Source organism: Chiloscyllium plagiosum, chromosome 10 (genome assembly GCF_004010195.1).
Source record: "Chiloscyllium plagiosum isolate BGI_BamShark_2017 chromosome 10, ASM401019v2, whole genome shotgun sequence".
NCBI classification, from domain to species: domain Eukaryota; kingdom Metazoa; phylum Chordata; class Chondrichthyes; order Orectolobiformes; family Hemiscylliidae; genus Chiloscyllium; species Chiloscyllium plagiosum.
The window spans coordinates 85003823-85022982 of record NC_057719.1 but is presented as its reverse complement, the minus strand read 5'-3'; the positions used below and the strand labels follow the sequence as shown (position 1 = coordinate 85022982).

Sequence of the window (19160 nt, the reverse complement as noted above, 5' to 3'; positions counted from 1 at the left end):
ATCTACTCTTTTATGATCTTAGATTAAAATTGCTGATAGTATTCCACAGGAGGGGTTTATACCATCATAATCCACCAATCTAGCTAGGCACGTATGGCTGTATTTCATACGTCAAAAGGTTTACAGCTGTCACTGAAGGTTTAAGGCACTCAAAAGAGAATAAAGCTGTTGATGAGGCAGAAGTTCTGTTTTCTGAATCTGGATGGGTTAATCCTTAAATGGTTATTATACCAGCACTCCTTTTTTTTCTCCTGAGAATAAATTTGATTATTTTGTATGATATTGAAACAAAATATTATGTTTATAGTTTTGAATTCCATCTTAATATATTTATACTCTGCTAGTATCTCTTCAGGATTCATTGACTCCCATTTATTGGCATTTGAAATCTTGTCCTTAGTCATTTTAATTGGCATGAACTAACTACTCTGCACCCTGAGAATGAATTTGTTTTGATTTGTTTATTTTAAATGGAATTTTTATTATGTTTATATTGTCAGAGTTAGAAATGGAGCTCCCTTTAAGGCTCAAATAAATCAGTTCCAGACTTGATTCAGAACAGGTAATGATGATTGGATCTTTGTATTTAAGTTCACCTACCTGGTGCGTAATAACATCACTAAATAGGTTCATTAAAAAAAACTAAGTTCTTCCCTGAAGAGTTCTTGGGGAGCAATCGAAGTGTCCTGACCTCTTGATCAGAAAATCTAGGTTCAAGGACTTCCTTTCCCAGCCATATGTTGTAATATGTCTGAAAGGCTGATTAAAAATGTCTAAGTTCATCCCCAGTTGAATATTGTCTTCTGGACAGGGAAAGATGGAAACTGATGTTTATACTACAATATGCATTTATAATTAAACCCTTCTAACACTCGTTTGCTGCCTAATTCATCATATAGGTCAGTGTATGAAACATATATCAATTTTACCTCAGTTATTAAAATTTTTGGTGCATTTGTTGCTGTTGTGTTACTTACCGATTACTTAAAGGAAGCAAATTGCTCAACAGGTATTTCCTTAATTCAGCAACACTGGTAGAGAAGGAAGTATGTATTTAATCATAACTACCAATAATGTAGCCCTAGTTAAATGACTCAAGCTGTATTTGTTAGACTGGGAGCAGAGCATTAGCTATTTTGTGTACTTGCCCTTGCTTTGCATGTCTTAGATTTCTTGCCTCTTCTCTTACCACACTATTACTGATACATTTTGAATAAAAGGTGATAATTTGAAATGATTTGCACTTCCATTACTTCCCATGCCTCTTTGACCACTTTTCCCATTTCTACATGATCTTCTACTACTTCACCTTTCTTGCAGAATTTGTAGAGTTTGTCTCCCTCTTCATTTCATTTTTGAATGATTTATTAATTCAATTTATTGTTGATTTCTGAAACAAAAAGAGAAAAAGCTTGTGTGTGTGAGTATATGTATATCTCACTTCACCCCATCCTTAAATGTCCAAAATTCTGTACAATTCATGTATTTGCGAAGGATGTTTTGTTTAATGTTGGAATTGAGGAAGAGATGTTGACCTGGATATTGCAAGAGTTCCTTGTTCTTGATTAAGTTTACTAACTTGAAGCTAAAACAAAACTTATGACTGTACCTTGCTTTCTGGATCCACTACAGGCTGAAACATCATAATCTTGATTTTTGTAAAATGGTAGAATTAATTCTGCAAAGATATGGTTTGGGCTATGAACCATGAAATGATTTATGAAATTTCCATAATATGCAAAATCATTTTCATTCTTGCTCAGAATGCAGAAAATAAGATAAGGTTAAAATAATCATTGCACTAAAATTACATCTGAAATAAGACCCCTCAAAATAAACTGAAGTAGATTTCATTGTTAGTCTTCCACAGATCCTCTAATATGTCCTGGTAGTACTGCTGAACTGGAACAGAATGTGCCTAAGGTGTACCTTGTAACACCTTTTAACCAGAGAAAACCAAAAAGAAGTGTTCACCCAAAAAGTATACAAATGTAGTTGATAAAACTGCTATTGCACACTTTGTACACATATACTTTACGTGCTACAATAGTCTGTTAACATCTAGTTTTGCTGCTCTCTTTGAATAAGCGGGTTAATAAAGTGTTGCAATTTGAGGCAGTTATCTTACATATTACCCATACAAGCCATATTGTCTACCCCTGGTCATTGGGCATCAAATGGGCTGTATCATTTTCAAAATCCTAATAGTACTTCAATGAAAAGACAGAACACAGGAAAAGAAGACATAGATAAAATGCTGTATTTTACAACATTGAGGTGATAACCCCTTGAACAGAGGTTCAAAAAATCCCTGTTTCCCATGTGTGTCAGTGTCATTCTTGCTGGTTTTCCAGCTCAATAAAATTGATCTGGGTGAATGCAGTATGTTCTTCCTGGATGCTCAAACCATTCAAGTATTGCTACACTGAGCAAGATTTGTACACTTTGGCATGCAGCTGTCTGATATTAAATCCCATGATAAAATAAAATTGTAATGTATAAAAGACTCATAATTATTCCAAGTATAAAGAAAATTGTGATTTATTCCAATTCAAAGAAAATATCCTCTTCAATCAAATGACAATTCCATAGACAGGTTTACATTCTGATTGGGGTGATGAACTTTTATCCCTGATGTCAATATGTCGAGCAGTGAAATGAATTATTTCGACGTTAAGAAGAAAGGTCTCATTCAGCTGCCATCATTCCAATAACAATTTTGGTATGTTTAATTTGAAAACTATTGCTGACCAGATGTGTTGTCTTACTGTCCTTAATATTATACTGAATGTCCGGAAAATGATTAACTTCCGACAGTCTTGCCAACGTTCATTCTGACAGAAGATAATGGTAATATCTTTTCAAGTTGCTGAGCTGCCAGCTGTTGAATGTATTTGAGCAGATCAAACTGATCCCAACTGGAACATTTGGAAAGAGAAGGCTTGCTCAAGGGAATCCTAGTGGGGAAATTGTTGAACAGTGTCTGGTTTCCTACCCGTTAATTAAAAAGGCAGAAACCCAGGCAATGTAAATCAACAATCTCCTACCAGTATATCCTGTATGTGTGTTATAATAAGTAAATGCAGAACAAGACCTTAACGATACTCATTATTTAGATACAACAAATACTGTGCCTCCAAGTGCAGCGTATATTTTTTGCTATTTTATACAAGCTTGATCTAAACTTATTTCTTGCAAATTATCTAGTGTTATGCCGCAATAAAAAAAAACCTTCATGATGTATTTGAAGGAAACCAGTGTTTCTGTAAAGAGTGTACATCTCATTATTTAACTCCTGGGAAACCAGTGTTTAGGACATTTATAATGATGGAAATGATTAAAAATTAAACTTAGAAGATAAAGTACTGACATTTGCATTTTTATTACATTTTCATTTACAACTAGTTTGTGGTCTGCGCAAAATTTATTGAAGCTGCCAATAGGTCCTGCCAAGGTGCCAATTATGCAGTGAAATAGAACATGAGATGTATCAACTTTTTTTTTCTTTTAAATAGTTCCCGTCATAATTTTTATAACTTTTTAAGTGGAGACATGGCCTTTTGAGATGGAGGTCTAATAGACAGTGGGGTAAAGGAAATATTTCTATCAAATCCCTAGTACGTTTTTATATAGCACAATGGAATTGTTTTGTGCACTATAGGGTATTGTGTCCTTTGAAATAGCAAAACCTTTTAAGCTGCCTGTTTCACCTTTTGGGGGAGTAGAGTTGCTTTTATAGCGAGGCTAGGATTAATAACCCATAGAGAACATATGTTTTAATCATACCATGGCAATTTGAGAATTTGAATTCAGTTAAATAAAGCAATCTGGAAATAGACAATAGCACCACTAATTGTGACTATAAAGTTCTTGGATGGTCATGAAAACTCATATGTAAGTAAATAATATTGATGGGTTGACAGTCTGTTTCCTGCAGAAACCCTGTGTGAAATAATCCAGTACCTACAAGCATAAACTTATCACAAAATATTCTAATTGGAAATCTTGCCCAGAATCCCACAAGTTGGAGACAGGCAATCACCTATGTAATCAAGGCTCCACAAGATTGGATCCTCCCCAATTTTAGTCAGGCTCCACTGGCTGACTCCAGAACAATCCTAATTTGGCGCAGGTCAGGTGACTATGGAAGCTTGCTGTCCATGCTCATATACCAGAGGCACAAGGCTAAATTGGCTTTGGCCAAAATCAGTCTTCTGATGGGGATCACTGTCCACACCAGTAGCAATGTTTTTCTGATTTGCCTAAGATGTCAAACTTGTGGTTTCTCTAAAGGTTAACCCCCTGACTCTCCTTTACACTCTCCCATGATTCCACCCCATCCTGAATCTCTTCCACCACCCCCACCCAAAATAACTACTCCTAACTCACTGACCTCTGAATATCCACTCAATCCAATCTGATGTGACCAGCCCTACAACTACCAGCAACTGCCTACCCACTATACATGACTTTGTCCTCACCCAACTATCCTTGCCTAACCTTGATACTACCCACTGACCCCATCTATTTGAGTAGCCCCCATAATCATACCTGAACTGATTGCTCCCTCCCTCCCAACTCTACTTTCCTCACTGACTTTCCATCCTATTCTATCAGCCACATACTACCCCTACACACTTATCTTGCACTCTCACCTTCTCCCTGTGTCTTCTCAAAGAGACTTTGGGCATTTAAATTATGTTTGCATACTAGAATACAGAATCTAGTGCTAAGAAAAGGGAGGGTGTCTCAAGAAGATTTTCTTCATTCTTCTCTGTGAGAATTTCTATTTCTGATGAGCTTGAAAGAATCCTCTATTAGAAGATGGACCCAAAAATCTGCAGGTAAGTATATGAAACTTCTTGCCCAATTTGGTTTGGAAATAGGGAATCAACCTAGTTCAGAACATTTGGACAAAAGTTTCACATTGGTGACTCTTAATTTTTATATCCAGAGATGCTACCTCAAACCAAATATGTCCAGCATTTTCTCTTTTTATTTAAGATTTGCAGCAGCTACCTTTGGTTATCACTTTAATGAGAGCAAGAAAAAGTGACTAAAGCCTCTAATAAACTAGAAATGGAAGCATGTGGTACAAATACAGAGAGTAATTGCTCATTACACAACATACAATAGTTCCTGGAACCAAAAGAGAAAATGCTGGAAAATCTCAGCAGGTCTGGCAGCATCTGTAAGGAGAGAAAAGAACTGATGTTTTGATTCTAACTCACCCTTTGTCAAAGCTTTGACAAAGGGTCAGTTAGACTCGAAACCCATCGCCATCCCAGTTTGGAGATACATCACCCGTTCCTTCAATTTGCTTTTCAATAGTTCCTGGACCCCCCCCCCCCCCCCCCCCCCAAGAGATCAGATTTTAATTATTGATCTGTATTTAGTAGCTGATTCTTTTGAGGTCAAAAGTCCTTGTTATCCTTACCATGAGTGACTGGCAAGTTATTTCTTTGAATTGCTTGATTTGTAGCACACTTTGAGCAGGTCAAAAGGGCCAGGAGAATCTCAAGGTATGAAGTTCAGGCTCACGGGGAAAAGATCAGAATTACCAAAATTGAGAGATTTAATCTCAGCAAGAGCATGGACAGCTGAAATAGTGAACAATCCAGGGAGAAGCAGAACTGGAATTTATGAAGGACAAATACCTCACCAATACTATATTTGCTTCAACTTGCAAGACGTAGCCAAGAGGCCAAACTGGTTCTGGAATGAATCTCAAGAATGTGTGTGGGTCCAGTGGTGCATGTCGTACTCCAAAGCAATTTCAAGTGACATCTTTGCTGAATGTGCACAGATCTCACCCCCATTCTAGCCTCCTGCCAGTTGGGATGTCCTTTGAATGCACAAAAGTCGAAGCCAGCAACCTGCAACTGGATCTCCACTTGGAGGGAGATTACCATACTTAATATCAGTTTATTGCTGTTGACCCAAGTGCACTAGGAGCTGAATTAGGACAGTTCAAACATAGTGGAACGAGGAACACCTTTATTATAACAACTCGTCGGAGAATGTTTAGAAGTACATTGATCACTTTAATCCTGACTTTACAGAAGCTTAGAAAATGTGAAACAGGAAATGATCATTTAGATTATTGAACTATCTCACCCTCCAAAAAATCAATTTATCTAACCAAATTTTAATTTTAGTGGCATGGTGGCTCAGTGATTAGCATTGCTGCCTTACAGTGCCAGAAACATGGGTTCAATTCCTGTCACGGGCGACTGTGTGGAGTTTACACATTCTCGTCGTGTCTGCGTGGGTTTCTTCCGTGTTCTCCATTTTCCTCCCACATTCCACAGGTTAGGGTGAATTGGCCATGCTAAATTGCCCATAGTGTTCAGGGATGTGTAGGTTAGGTGCATGAGTCAGGGGTAAATGTAGAATAGTAGGCAAATGGATCTGGGTGGGTTACTCTTTGGAGGGTTGGTGTGGACTTGTTCAGCCAAAGGGCCTGTTTCCACACTGTAGGATTGTATTCTATATTTTTTTTTAAATCATTTCTTCCTCTTTAAAACAGGCTAGGATTGTTTGCTGCACAAAAAGAGAAGGCTGTGGGGTAACTTGACAGAGACGTTTGAGAAAATGGAAGGGTTTAATAGAACAAAGACTGTATGCTGGAAACCTGAAACAAAAAAAAGCCATAACTGGAGAAACTCTCACTGGACTTGAAACATTAACTCTGTTTCTCTTTCTACAGGAGCTACCAAACCTGTTGAATTTCTCGAATACTTTCTGTTTTTGTTTAGGGGTTTGGTCGAGAAAATGTTTCTATTTGTTCAAAAGTGCTAATGTAAAGGGCATAACTATAAGATAGTCATGAATGAATACAATAATAAATTCAGAAGAGACTTCTTTTTTCAGAGTAGTAACAATGTGGAGTTTGTTATAACATGTAGTGTGTTAGAAGCAAATAGCATAGATGCATTAGGAGAAGTTAAATAACTGTGTTAGAAAAAAAGAGGGACAGGTAGCATTGAGAAGGCAGGAGGCTGAAGAAGGGTTTGTACAGGTTAGGAGAGTGGGCAAAGAAGTGGTAGATGGAGTACAATGTGGGAAAGTGTGAGGTCATGCACTTTGGTAAGAAGAATAGAGGCATGAACTATTTTCTAAATGGGGAGAAAATTTGAAAGTCTGAAGTGCAAAGCAACTTGGGAGTTCTAGTCCTGGATTCTGTCAAGTTAAACTTGCAATTATGACATTTATTTTGAGAGGACTTGAATATAAAAGCAGGGATGGACTTCTGAGGCTTGATAAAGCTCTGGTCAGACCACATTTGGAGTATTGTGCACAGTTTTTGGCCCCATATCACAGCGAGGATGTACTGAACCTGGAGCATGTTCAGAGGAGGTCCACGAGAATGGTCCCAGGAATGAAAAGCTTAACATATGAGGAGTGTTTGAGGACTCTGGGTCTATACTCGATGGAATTTAGAAGGAAAAGAGGGGCTCTCATTGAAACTTAAAGAACATTGAATGGCCTGGACAGAGTAGATGTTGCGAAGATGTTTCCATTGGTTGGAGAGTCTAGGACCTGAGGGCACAGCCTTAGAGTAAAGGGATGACCTTTTAGAATGGAGATAAGGAGAAGCTTCTTCAGCCAGAGAGTGGTGAATCTATGGAATTCATTGCCATAGAAGGCTGTGGAAGTCTTGAATGTATTTAAGACTGAAATAGATAGGTTCTTGATTGTCGAGGGGATCAAGGGTTACGGGGAGAAGGCGGGAGAGCAGGGATGAGAAACCTATCAGCCATGATTGAATGGCAGAGCAGACACAATGGGCTGAATGACCTAACTTCTGCTCCAGTGTCTTATGGTCTTCTGATTTTGTTTAAGAATAAAACCATACGTTCCTGGAAAAGTTCAGCAGTCTGTCAGCATCTGTGAAGAGAAATCAGAGTTAACATTTCGGGTCGGATGATCCTTTCTCTGTTCTGAGGAAGGGTCACCAGACCTGACACACTAACTCTGATTTCTCTTCACAGATGCTGGCAAACCTGCTAAGCTTTTACAACAACTTCTGTTTTTGTTTCTGACTTACAGCATCCACAGTTCTTTGGGTTCTTTTTCTTAAGTTGGACTATGTCCCTGAATAACTGGCTTGAAAGTTGAAATGTCTGTCAGCTGTGTTATTTGTTTTAATGGGGAATGCATGGGGAATAGTCAATGTTTGCAGATCATTGTCAGTTCTGATTTGTATTTTTTGGCTTGTACTTTCGAACTTTTTTTTTGTGTATACACGGATGTTGTTTTTGTCCTTGTGTTTGAATTCAGTCACACAGAAAATATTCTATTCCAAGTTTAATTCTGATAATATTTGCAAATCATTTCCTTTTTTCTCTTTGATTCTTTACAAGCTTCCTTCAAAGTTAATTTACTTTTTCTGTCTTGTTCTCCCAGTACTTTTGAACCTCTGTTCTTCCTTGCGCTCAGTTCTTGAATCAAAGCCTGCTGCAGATGAACTTCTGATGATAAAAGTTGAAATAAGTTGGCCATCTCAGAAAATTAGTATCATGTCAAAAAAAAATTCAGCAAGTAGTTTCAGAACTTTACCAATGATCAAAGTCAGCATGTTTGTGGATAATTCCCTAAATTCATTCTTGGCTGGAGATTTCAGTGAAATACAGGAATTAGGATAGAAACTGGGAAATTTAAGGGGAAAAAACCTAGAATGACTGTTGTGGCTTTAGTTAGAGTCATAGAATCATAGAGATGTGCAGCACAGATACAGACCATTCAAACAAGCTAGATATCCTAAATTAATCTAGTCCCATTTGCTAGCATTTGGCCCACATTTCTCTAAGCCCTTCCTATTCACATACCCATCCAGATGCCTTTTAAATGTTATAATTGTACCAGCCTTCACCACTTCCTCTGGCACACACCATACCATACACGCACCACCCTCTGCATGAAAAAGTTGCCCATTAGGTACCATTTAAATCTTTCCCCTCTCACCTTAAACTATGCCCTCTAAGCTCTGGACTCCCCCACCCCAAGGAAAAGACCTTGTCTATTTACCTTATCCACATCCCTCATGATTTTAAAAACATCTGGAAAGTCACCCTAAGCCTCCGATGCTGCAGGGAAAGTAGCCACAGCCTCTTCAGCCTCTCCCTAGAGCTCAAACCCTCCAACCTTGGCAAAGTTTATGTAAGTTTTTTCTGAACCCTTTCAAATTTCACAAGCCCTTCCTATAGGAAGGAGACCAGAATTGGACATGATATTCCAAATGTTGCCGAATCAATGTCCTGTACAGCCACAACATGACCTCCCAACTCCTATACTCAATGCTCTGACCAATAAAGGAAAACATACCAAATGCCGTCTTCACTATCCTATCTACCTGAAACTCCACTTTCAGGGAACTATGAACCTGTACTCCAAGGTCACTTTGTTCAGCAACACTCCCTGGGACCTTACCAATAAGTGTATAAGTCTTGCCCTGATTTGTCTTTCCAAAATTCAGCAGCTCACTTATCTAAATTAAACTTCATCTTCCACTCCTCAGCCCATTGGCCCATCTGATCAAGATCCTGTTGTACTCTGAAGTAACCTTCTTCGCTGTCCACTACACCTCCAATTTTGGTGTCATCTGCAAACGTACTAACTATATCTCCAATATTCACATCCAAATCATTTATATAAATGGCAAAATGCAGTCGACCCAGCACTGATCCTTGTGGCACACCGATGGTCACAGGCCTCCAGTTTGAAAAGCAACCCTCCACTACCACCTTGTACCTTCGAGCCAGTTCTGTATCCAAATAGCTAATTCTCCCTATATTCCATGTGATCTAACCTTGCTAACCAGTCTACCATGAGGGACCTTGTCAAATGCCTTACACAAGTCCATATAGATCACGTTCACCTCTCTGCCCTCATCAATCCTCTTCGTTACTTCTTCAAAACACTCAATCAAGTTAGTGAGACATGATTTCCCATGCTTAAAGCCATATTGACCATCCCTAATCCAAATACATGTAAATCCTGTCCCTCAGGATTCCCTCCAACAACTTGCCCACCACTGAAGTCAGGCTCACCATTTTGTAGTTCCCTGGCCTTTCCTTACCACCTTTCTTAAATAGTGGCACCATGTTAGCCAACCTCCAATTTTCCGGCACCTCATCTGTGACTATCGATATTGCAAATATTCTCAGCAAGGGGCCCAGCAATCATTTCCCTAGCTTCCCGTAGAGTTCTAGGGACACCTGATCAGATTCTAGGGTTTTATCCACCTTTATGCATTTTAAGATATCCAGCACTGCCTCCTCTGCAATATGAACATTTTTCAACATGCCAGCATCTATTTCCACACTTTATGTGTCTTATATGTCCTCTCAACAGTAAATACTGATGCAAAATTCTTGTTTAGTATGTTCCCCATTTCCTGCGGTTCCAAACATAGGCTGCTTTGCTGATCTTTGATGGACCCTTTTCTTTCCCAATTATCCTTTTGTCCTTAATGTATTTATAAAAACTCTTTGGATTCTCCTTAACCCTATTTGCCCAAGCTATCTGCTGTCCCCTTTTTGCTGTCCTGATTGCCATCTTAAGTATAATCCCAGTGCCACTGTACGCTTTTAAGGAGCCACTTGATCTCTGTTGTCTACACCTGATGTATGCTTCCTTCTTTTTCTTGTCCAAAACCTCAATTTCTCTAGTCATCCAGCATTTCCTATACTTACAAGCCTTTGCTTTCTCCCTAACAGGTAGTACTGTCTCTGGACTCTTGTTATCTCATTTTTGAAGGCTTCCCATTTTCCATCTGTACCTTTACCAGTAACCATCCACCCCCAATCAACCTTTGAAAGTGCTTGCCTAATACCATCAAAATTGGCCTTCCTCCAATTTAGAACATAGACTTTTAGATCTGGTCTATCCTTTTCCATCAGTACTTTAAAACTAATAGAATTATGGTCGCTGGCCCCAAAGTGCTCCCCCACTGACACGTCAGTCACCTGCTCTGCCTTATTTCCCAAGAGGACGTCAAGTTTTGCACCTCCTCTAGTAGGTACATCCATATACTGAATCAGAAAATTTTCTTGTACACACTGAACAAATTCCTCTCCATCTAAACCCTTAAGCCCACCCCCTCCCGTTTATCTCTCAGCCCCCTTGGGCCGCAAGCCTCATTGCTGATGAAGAACTTATGTCCAAAACGTCGATTCTCCAACTCCTCTGATGCTGCCTGACTGGCTGTGCTTTTCTACTACCACATTCTTTGACTATGGGGTCCTACTTTATGTTTGGAACTTAAAATAACTACCCTATCATCTTACAGATAACTGAGATCTCCTTACAAATTTGATTTTCAATTTCCCCACTAGCTATTGGGGGGGTATATAGTACAATCCCAAAAAGGTGATCATCCCCTTCTTATTTCTCAGTTCCACCCAAATAACTTCCCTGGACATATTCCCAGGAATATCCTCCCTAAGTACAGTCATAATGTTATCCCTTATCAAAATGCCACTCCCCCTCTTGCCACTCTTTCTATTCTTCCTGTAGAACTTGGATCCTGGAACATTAAGTGTCAGTCCTGAGCCACATCTCAGTAATTGTTATGTTATCCCAGTCCCACATTCCTGACCATGCCCTGGTACCAGGATCAAGGATATCTCTGTTAGGCCTCTTGCATTGAAATAAATTCTGTTTAATTTGTCAGTCCTACCTCGTTCTCTGCTTTGTTCCTGCCTGTCCTGACTGATGGACTTGCTCCTTTTCCCAGCTATACCAGTCTCGGACTGATCTCTTTCCTCAATATGTCCTTGGGTCCCACCCCCCCCCCCACCCATCTTACTAGTTTAAATCCTTCCAAGCAGCTCTAGCAAATCTCACTGCCAGTATATTAGTCCCCTTCTAATTCAGGTGCAATCCTTCCTTCTTATACAGATCACTTCTAGCCCAGAAGAGATTCCAATGATCCAAAAATGTGAAACCTTCTCACCTGCACCAACTCGTCAGACACACATAAATCTGCTTTATCCTCCTATTCCTCAGACACACATAAATCTGCTTTATCCTCCTATTCCTTTCCTCACTAGCTTGTAGCACCAGGAGTATTCCAGGATTACTAACCCTGCAGGACTCCTTTTTAAATTCCTTCCTAACTTCCTATATTCTCCCTTCAGAATCTCATCCTTTTTCCTTTTCTATGTTGTTAGTTCCAATGTGTACAATGATCTCCTGCTGGTCCCTCTCCCCATTGAGAATACTCTGCATTCTCTCAGAGATATCCTTGATCCTGGCACCAGGAAGGCAACACACCATTCTGTGTTCTCGCTGTCAGCTGCAGAAAAGTCTGTCTGTGACTCTGACTAGAGAGTCCCCTATCACAATCAATTGCCTGGAACCTGACATATCCCTCGTTACATTAGAGCCAGAAACTTGGCTTTTCGTGCTACATTCCCTGAGAGTGCATCACCCCTTACATTTTCCAAAACAGCATATTTTTTTGACCCTTGATGACCACAGGTGACCCCACACTATCTGCCTCCCTCTCCTACCTTTACTGGAGGTAACCCATCTAACCTGACTCTTATCTGCAGTTTTTCTCCCTTCCTATAACTGCCATCCATCATCACCTAGCTCCTGTAAATTGCTCATTGCTTCTATCTGCCGCTGTAACCAATCCATGCGATTTGATAGGATTCACAACCAAAGATACTTACTGCAGACATAATCTTCAGTAACATTGAAACTCTTCCTAATCTCCAACATCTGACAGGATGAGCACATCATTGTACTAATAGCCATCTTTTCACCTTCACAATCTACAGATCCAGATTGTGCTATCCAGAAAATAGCACAGTCTTATTACTTTAAAAAAAACACTGCTCCAGGCTAATTTGTTACCTATGTTTTATATTTTTAAAATTTAAATCAAGAGACAGATCTCAATAAAACATATTATCATAAAAGAACCCACTGTATTCACTATTGTAGATTTAGAAAAAGAACAGCAATGTTATACTTTAAAACTATGTACTTAGCTGCTCTTGTGATGTGAACTCTCCCACACACGTTCTTCCAAGGTCAGCTGTGAACTTCACTGTTTAATTTTTCTTAGAGACGCACTCCGATGTTCAGAGATACTTGAACTCAAACAGCAAAGGCAGTAGCTGTGCAGATTCACTGCAATGTCAGACAGCAGTGTAGATTTCTTTCTCGTTTTATTCACTGACCATGTGGTCCATCCTTTGTCTCTCTTCCTTCTTTTGAAAGTGCCTTGTTTTGATCTTTTATTCCCCAAAGTTCCAAAACAATGTAACAGCTTATAAAACAGTAGTTATAGGTGCTGGCAGGTGGGACTAGACTGGGTTGGGATGTCTGGTTGGCATGGACAGGTTGGACCGAAGGGTCCATTTCCATGCTGTACATCTCTATGACTCTATTGTTCCTGGAATTCGAGGAAATCAGCTCCAACACCTAAAATATCTGAAGAAAGGAGCAGCTGTTACAGCCACAACTTTTCCCTGTCCTCCATTGTGGATTACCCAGAATCCAGTAATTATTTAGTGCAGCTTCCACATTCCTGAATTACTGCCTATCTATTCCTATTCCTACTTATAGTGCCCTTCAACTTTGCAGTTTTACCACAAATGAGAGGTGTTTGGCTTCCATTTACTGCTGTGCCTGAAATAAAAGATCAGTTCACCTGTCAAGATATAAATGACTGGAGAAATATTAATGTCCAAGACACTGCTCAACTTCAAATAGTGTCATGGGATCTTTTACATTCACCTGAGTAAGCAGACAAGACCTTAGGTTATCATTATAAGATAGTTGGCACTTCCAGCAATAGAACACCTGCTTAGCATCCCTTGAATTTATGTAAGGTCTTTATGGCAAAGACAAAAAAAAATTAAATTATAGCTAAATAAAGAACAAAAATAGAAATATTGGACTGAGCTATATCTTCTGGTTTTGGATGTGTATTTTGGATACTTTCGATCAGAATCTGCTGACTTTGAACTGCAATATTAGTAAGTTTACCATCTAACTTGTGTTTCTTGATATTCTTCTAGGAGCACATCGACAAGGCCATTGAGCTGAAGCCTAATGACCCTTCTTTATACTACTTGTTGGGAAGATGGTGTTATGAGGTAATATTCGAGTGACTGTGAAAAGGGGGTCATTTTATTATGCATCCTGTAGTGTACAAAGCTGGCAGTAGCCTATAAAGTTTGATAATAAAGTATATTCTCTGGCAGTGAGAATAAACCATGAGTCAAAGCTGTTCATCTCAACCTTGCCAATTTTTTTTTTAAATAAAAAGAGTTTGAACTCTTTAACCACTCCAATCTGAGTCTATAGGGTAAAATATGACAATCCAATTAGAGTCATAGAGATGTACAGCATGGAAACAGACCCTTCGGTCCAACCCATCTATGCCGACCAGATATCCCAACCCAATCTAGTCCTACCTGCCAGCACCCGGCGCATATCCCTCCAAACCCTTCCTATTCATATACCCATCCAAATGCCTTTTAAATCTTGCAATTGCACCAGCCTCCACCACTTCCTCTGGTGGCTCATTCCATACATGTACCACCCTCTGTGTGAAAAAGTTGCCTCTTAGGTCTCTTTTATATCTTTCCCCTCTCATTCTAAACTTATGCTCTCTAGTTCTGGACTCCCTCAACCCAGGGAAAATACTTTGTCTATTTATCCTATCCATGCCCCTCATAATTATGTAAACCTCTATAAGGTCATCCCTCAGCCTCTGACACTCCGGGGAAAACAACCCCAACCTGTTCAGCCTCTCCTTATATGATGAGATATCAGTGCTTGTTGAGTCTGCATTTAGTATATAGCCTTCACTTGTCTGACCAAAAAGCATGGGATAGATTTTACAGTCAGTTTGGCCACATGTTCACAAAGTAGGGTGCCAATAATGTAGGATGCCTCCCTGCCTTTCTAAGTGTGCAATTAATTGGTAATTCAAATGATTAAAAAGGCAATTGACTTACATTTTATGTGAACCATTCCATATTATGGTGCACATGGACCATGGGAAGGAAGTTAGGTTTGATATTCATTGGCACAAAGCCTATAGGAAAGGCCATGATCTTGTTAACCAGTGGTGGAGATGCAAAAGGTCGAATACCTTTCTGGTTCTTCTAATTCCTATGTCCCTTGATCCTCTGCAATCAGTGTTGTCTTGTCTCAATTATATTCATCTGCCAATTAAAGGCTGAGCATACCCTCCACAATGTTAAACTGAAATCGATTGCCAGGTCTCAGCCTGACCACATTACAGGTGGACACCAGCCCTAGGCCTGTGATTTAATGGGAGCCTTACTGGACAGGTGCAAAGTAGTCAGCAGTCCTAATGACCAGCTGTCCCTAATTAGCTGGTTGGTACTCAATTGAGCCAGAAACATTAATGTAGGCAGGAATGGGCATGATGGACACTTTTTGTTCCAGCTCGGAGATTTTCATGAAACATTTAATCCGTTTATCTGTTACCTCATAACTATGAAGAATATTATAGTGGGTATATAGAGTATCTGGAATAAAGCTGCTTTGACTGCACATTATTTTAGATATTGAACCCAAAGCCTAATCTCATTGTCAACAAATGGAAATTGAGATTTACATACACATTATGTCATTTTGCTTCATGGCATCTCAGTCTCTTTATTGGGGGAGTTATTTTGCTTCTCCCCACTGATTTATCTCATGCCCAGTTATGATGAAAAGATTTAGGTAAAGAAGAATGCATGATTACAAGGATGAAATTGAGCTGCTTATTTCTAAAACTGGCAATAATGTAGAAAAATAACCTTGATTTGTATGATATGAATTATGTTTGTGCAGAAATGGAAAAATTTTAAATTTTCGTCCATATGTAAGGTCGTCTTTTGGATATAATTGAACCTATCTGAAAAAGCTCTGTCATATTTTCTTTCTGAACTATAGCACTTGCAACTTTCAGTATTTCTTTCTGTTTTCTATATACTTAACCAGTTTCCGGTTCCAGCTATTGTCTCATTTTAAAGCATCTGAAATCTAACAATAGAACAAACCTATTTGTAGCAGATTAGATTAGATTACTTACAGTGTGGAAACAGGCCCTTCGGCCCAACAAGTCCACACCGACCCGCCGAAGCGTAACCCACCCATACCCCCACATTCACCCCCCTACCTAACACTACAGGCAATTTAGCATGGCCAATTCACCTGACTTGCACATCTTTGGACTGTGGGAGGAAACCGGAGCACCCAGAGGAAACCCACGCAGACACGGGGAGAACGTGCAAACTCCACACAGTCAGTCGCCTGAGTCGGGAATTGAACCCGGGTCTCTGGCGCTGTGAGGCAGCAGTGCTAACCACTGTGCCACCGTGCCGCCCCTTGAAGAAGATCATATGCTTGCAACATGGCACCAGCCATTTAAACATTTTTCTATTAGTCAGTAATACTGGAGGAGAATCCATTCATTTGTGGTCAGGCTGAGACTTGGCAATTGATTTCAGTTTAACATTGGGGAGGGTATGCTCAGCCTTTAATTGGCGGATGAATATAATTGAGACAAGGCAACACTGATTGCATATGAAGAATGCAAATTTCACTCAGAGTAGGTGATCAAATGTTTTGGTGAGGGTCTCCTATTTTATTACAATGTAAGAAATAGGCTTAGAAGACCATATAACCTGCACCCCCAAGCCTGCTCTATTATTCAATATAATCATTCTTGATCTCTGCCTCAGCTCCACCTTACCAACTACTCCCCGTATCCTTGGATTCCAGGAGAGACCTAAAATGTAGCTGTCACAGCCTTAAATATGCACAATGTTGGATTCTCAAAAAATGTAAAGAATTGCAACATTTTGAGTGAAGAAATTTATACTTCTCTCAGGTTTTAATGATTGACTCTTTATCCTGAGGTAGTGTCCCCAGGTTCTAGATTTCCCTGGCCAGGAGAAATAATGATTAAATTTTGATGCTCTGATAAGTACTGTATATTACAGAGTGATAGTTTTATTGGTTAGATTATATAGTAAAGGGGCTGCACATTGTGAAGGTATCTGAAGTATTAAGGCAACACTACAACAGACGCCAGACCTCAGACTGCTAATTAGCACAGAAGCTGTACAAACGCTACACTTGATAGATGCTCTAGACACTTGTTATTGTAAATTGTTAACTATTTATATCAATGTGATAAAATATTACCGAATGCCAACAGAGTGCACAATATTACTGAAGCAAAACCAACTTCCTACTAATTAAATTCAGAATAGGCAGGAAAGTTAGTAGTTATTGATGCTGCTTTAACCACTTTTCCAGCAGAGTTTTCATAAGACTGCAGCTTATAATCAAATATTATAGTTCTAATGTTCTGACAATATGAATCTGAAAACCCTTGCTCTTTGATTAGTGACATGCATGGTGGATCAGTGCACATTTGTCCATTATTGTTTTCCATGTAAAATTACCATCTATTTCTTAATGTATGATTCACCTCCAGGAATGGTATACTTCTAATGTTTTTATTTTTGTTGATATGTTTTTGTAGTTTACCAAAAATTTTCTCATGGTATTCCCATGGTCACTTGGAAATTTCTAAACACTGGGATGTTAATAATATTATCAAGGGCACTGAATTATCAATATCAGAGACAGTTGTGAGAACGGGTCGCAAGGTCTATCAGGAGTAGAACAAGGTCATGGAGTCTGACAGTAAAAGGATGAGAAATAATTTGGTGACTCCACTTAATGAACTGCTGGGAGGGAAATTGTGCTCAAGGGAGATTATAGAAGGGCTGCTACTCAGAATGAGTACTCTGCTGTAGGTCCAAGTATCTGGAATCAATTGAATGGGGTTTTGCAATTTGGGAATCTTAGGGAGGAATCTCCAAGGGCCTGAAATCTGAGCTCAGCCAACAGCCTAGAATTGACATCTCTGAGAGCAGATTGTACTAGACCTTGTATGATGCAATGAGACATGATTAATCAACAATCTCATTGTGTAAATACCCCTAGATAGCAGTGATTATGATTGTTGTTTACATTTCATTTGAGGGAGAAAGGAGTGCATCTAAGACTTTATTTTAAAATTTGGGTCATGAAAGCAGAGCTGAAAGTGAATTGACAAATTAGATTGAAGTATAAGTCGATAGAGATGCAGTTGCATACGATTGTAAAAGACAGATGGCTGGTCAGAAGATTGGATGGAGTATAAAAACAACAATTAATGACTAAAAAGATGAATAAAGAGGGGAAAAAATACGGTTTGAGAAAGACATAGCCAGAAATATACTAATAGATAGAAGTGTTTTTTATGAATATTTAAAGAAAAAAAGAATTAACAAAGTGAGCATAAGTCTTATAGAAAGTGCATCTTTAGAATTACTAATGGAAAATGGAATGGTATTTTTCATCAGTCTTCATTATTAAGTATTCAAGTAACTTTCATAAGGAGTGATAGATCAAAGAAATAAAAGGCAGGGAGGAACTCAGGAAATTTCCAATGATATTTTTTGTCATTTTTAGTAAATTGTTGGAGCTGCAGAATTACAAATACCTGGATCCTGAAGGAATTCATTTAAAAGAAGTGACTAGTGAGATAGTTTTAATTATCAAAAGCTCCTTTGTTTGGGGGCGTTCTCGTTAGACTAGAAGATAGCAAATTTATTCAAAAAGGAACAGAGACTATGGGTCAGTTAGCTTAAATTGGAAAAATGTTAGAAGCTATTACTAAATAAGCTATTACTAACTAAGAGGGCACTTAGATAAATTCAAGGTAATCATGCAAAACCAATATGGTTTTCTTGATAGGGAAACCATGTTTGACCAAGCTATTGATGAAGTAATACATACTTTAAATGTATTGCATACTTAGATTTATAAAAGCCATTTGATAAGCTCCATGTCAAAGATTGTGATGAAAACCTAAAGCTAATGTTGTTGGGGTTAGCATATTGGCATGGATAGAAGATTGGCTGCCTAACATGAAGCAGAACGCAGACCTGAATGAGTCTTTTTCAGGTTAGTGAAATGTAACATGTGGTGTGTCAGGTCTTCAACTGTTTACAATGAATACAAATGACCTAAATGGAGGGATGGAAGGTATAGTCACCAAATTTGTTGACAACACAATGATAGGTTGGAGGAAAGCTGTAAAGGGGACATATAGTTTA

The 19160-nt window shown here is 38.9% G+C and overlaps 1 protein-coding gene across 3 annotated transcripts in view; it reads left to right on the top strand.

Annotated features, from left to right (window-relative positions):
- The window catches only part of LOC122553844 (regulator of microtubule dynamics protein 3-like), a 266228-nt gene that overhangs the window by 202942 nt on the left and 44126 nt on the right, over positions 1-19160 (top strand). For all 3 annotated transcript variants that reach the window (XM_043698253.1, XM_043698251.1, XM_043698252.1), the window contains exon 8: positions 14040-14117. In XM_043698253.1, coding sequence (XP_043554188.1) covers positions 14040-14117 — 78 coding nt within the window. The remainder of the gene's footprint in view (positions 1-14039; positions 14118-19160) is intronic.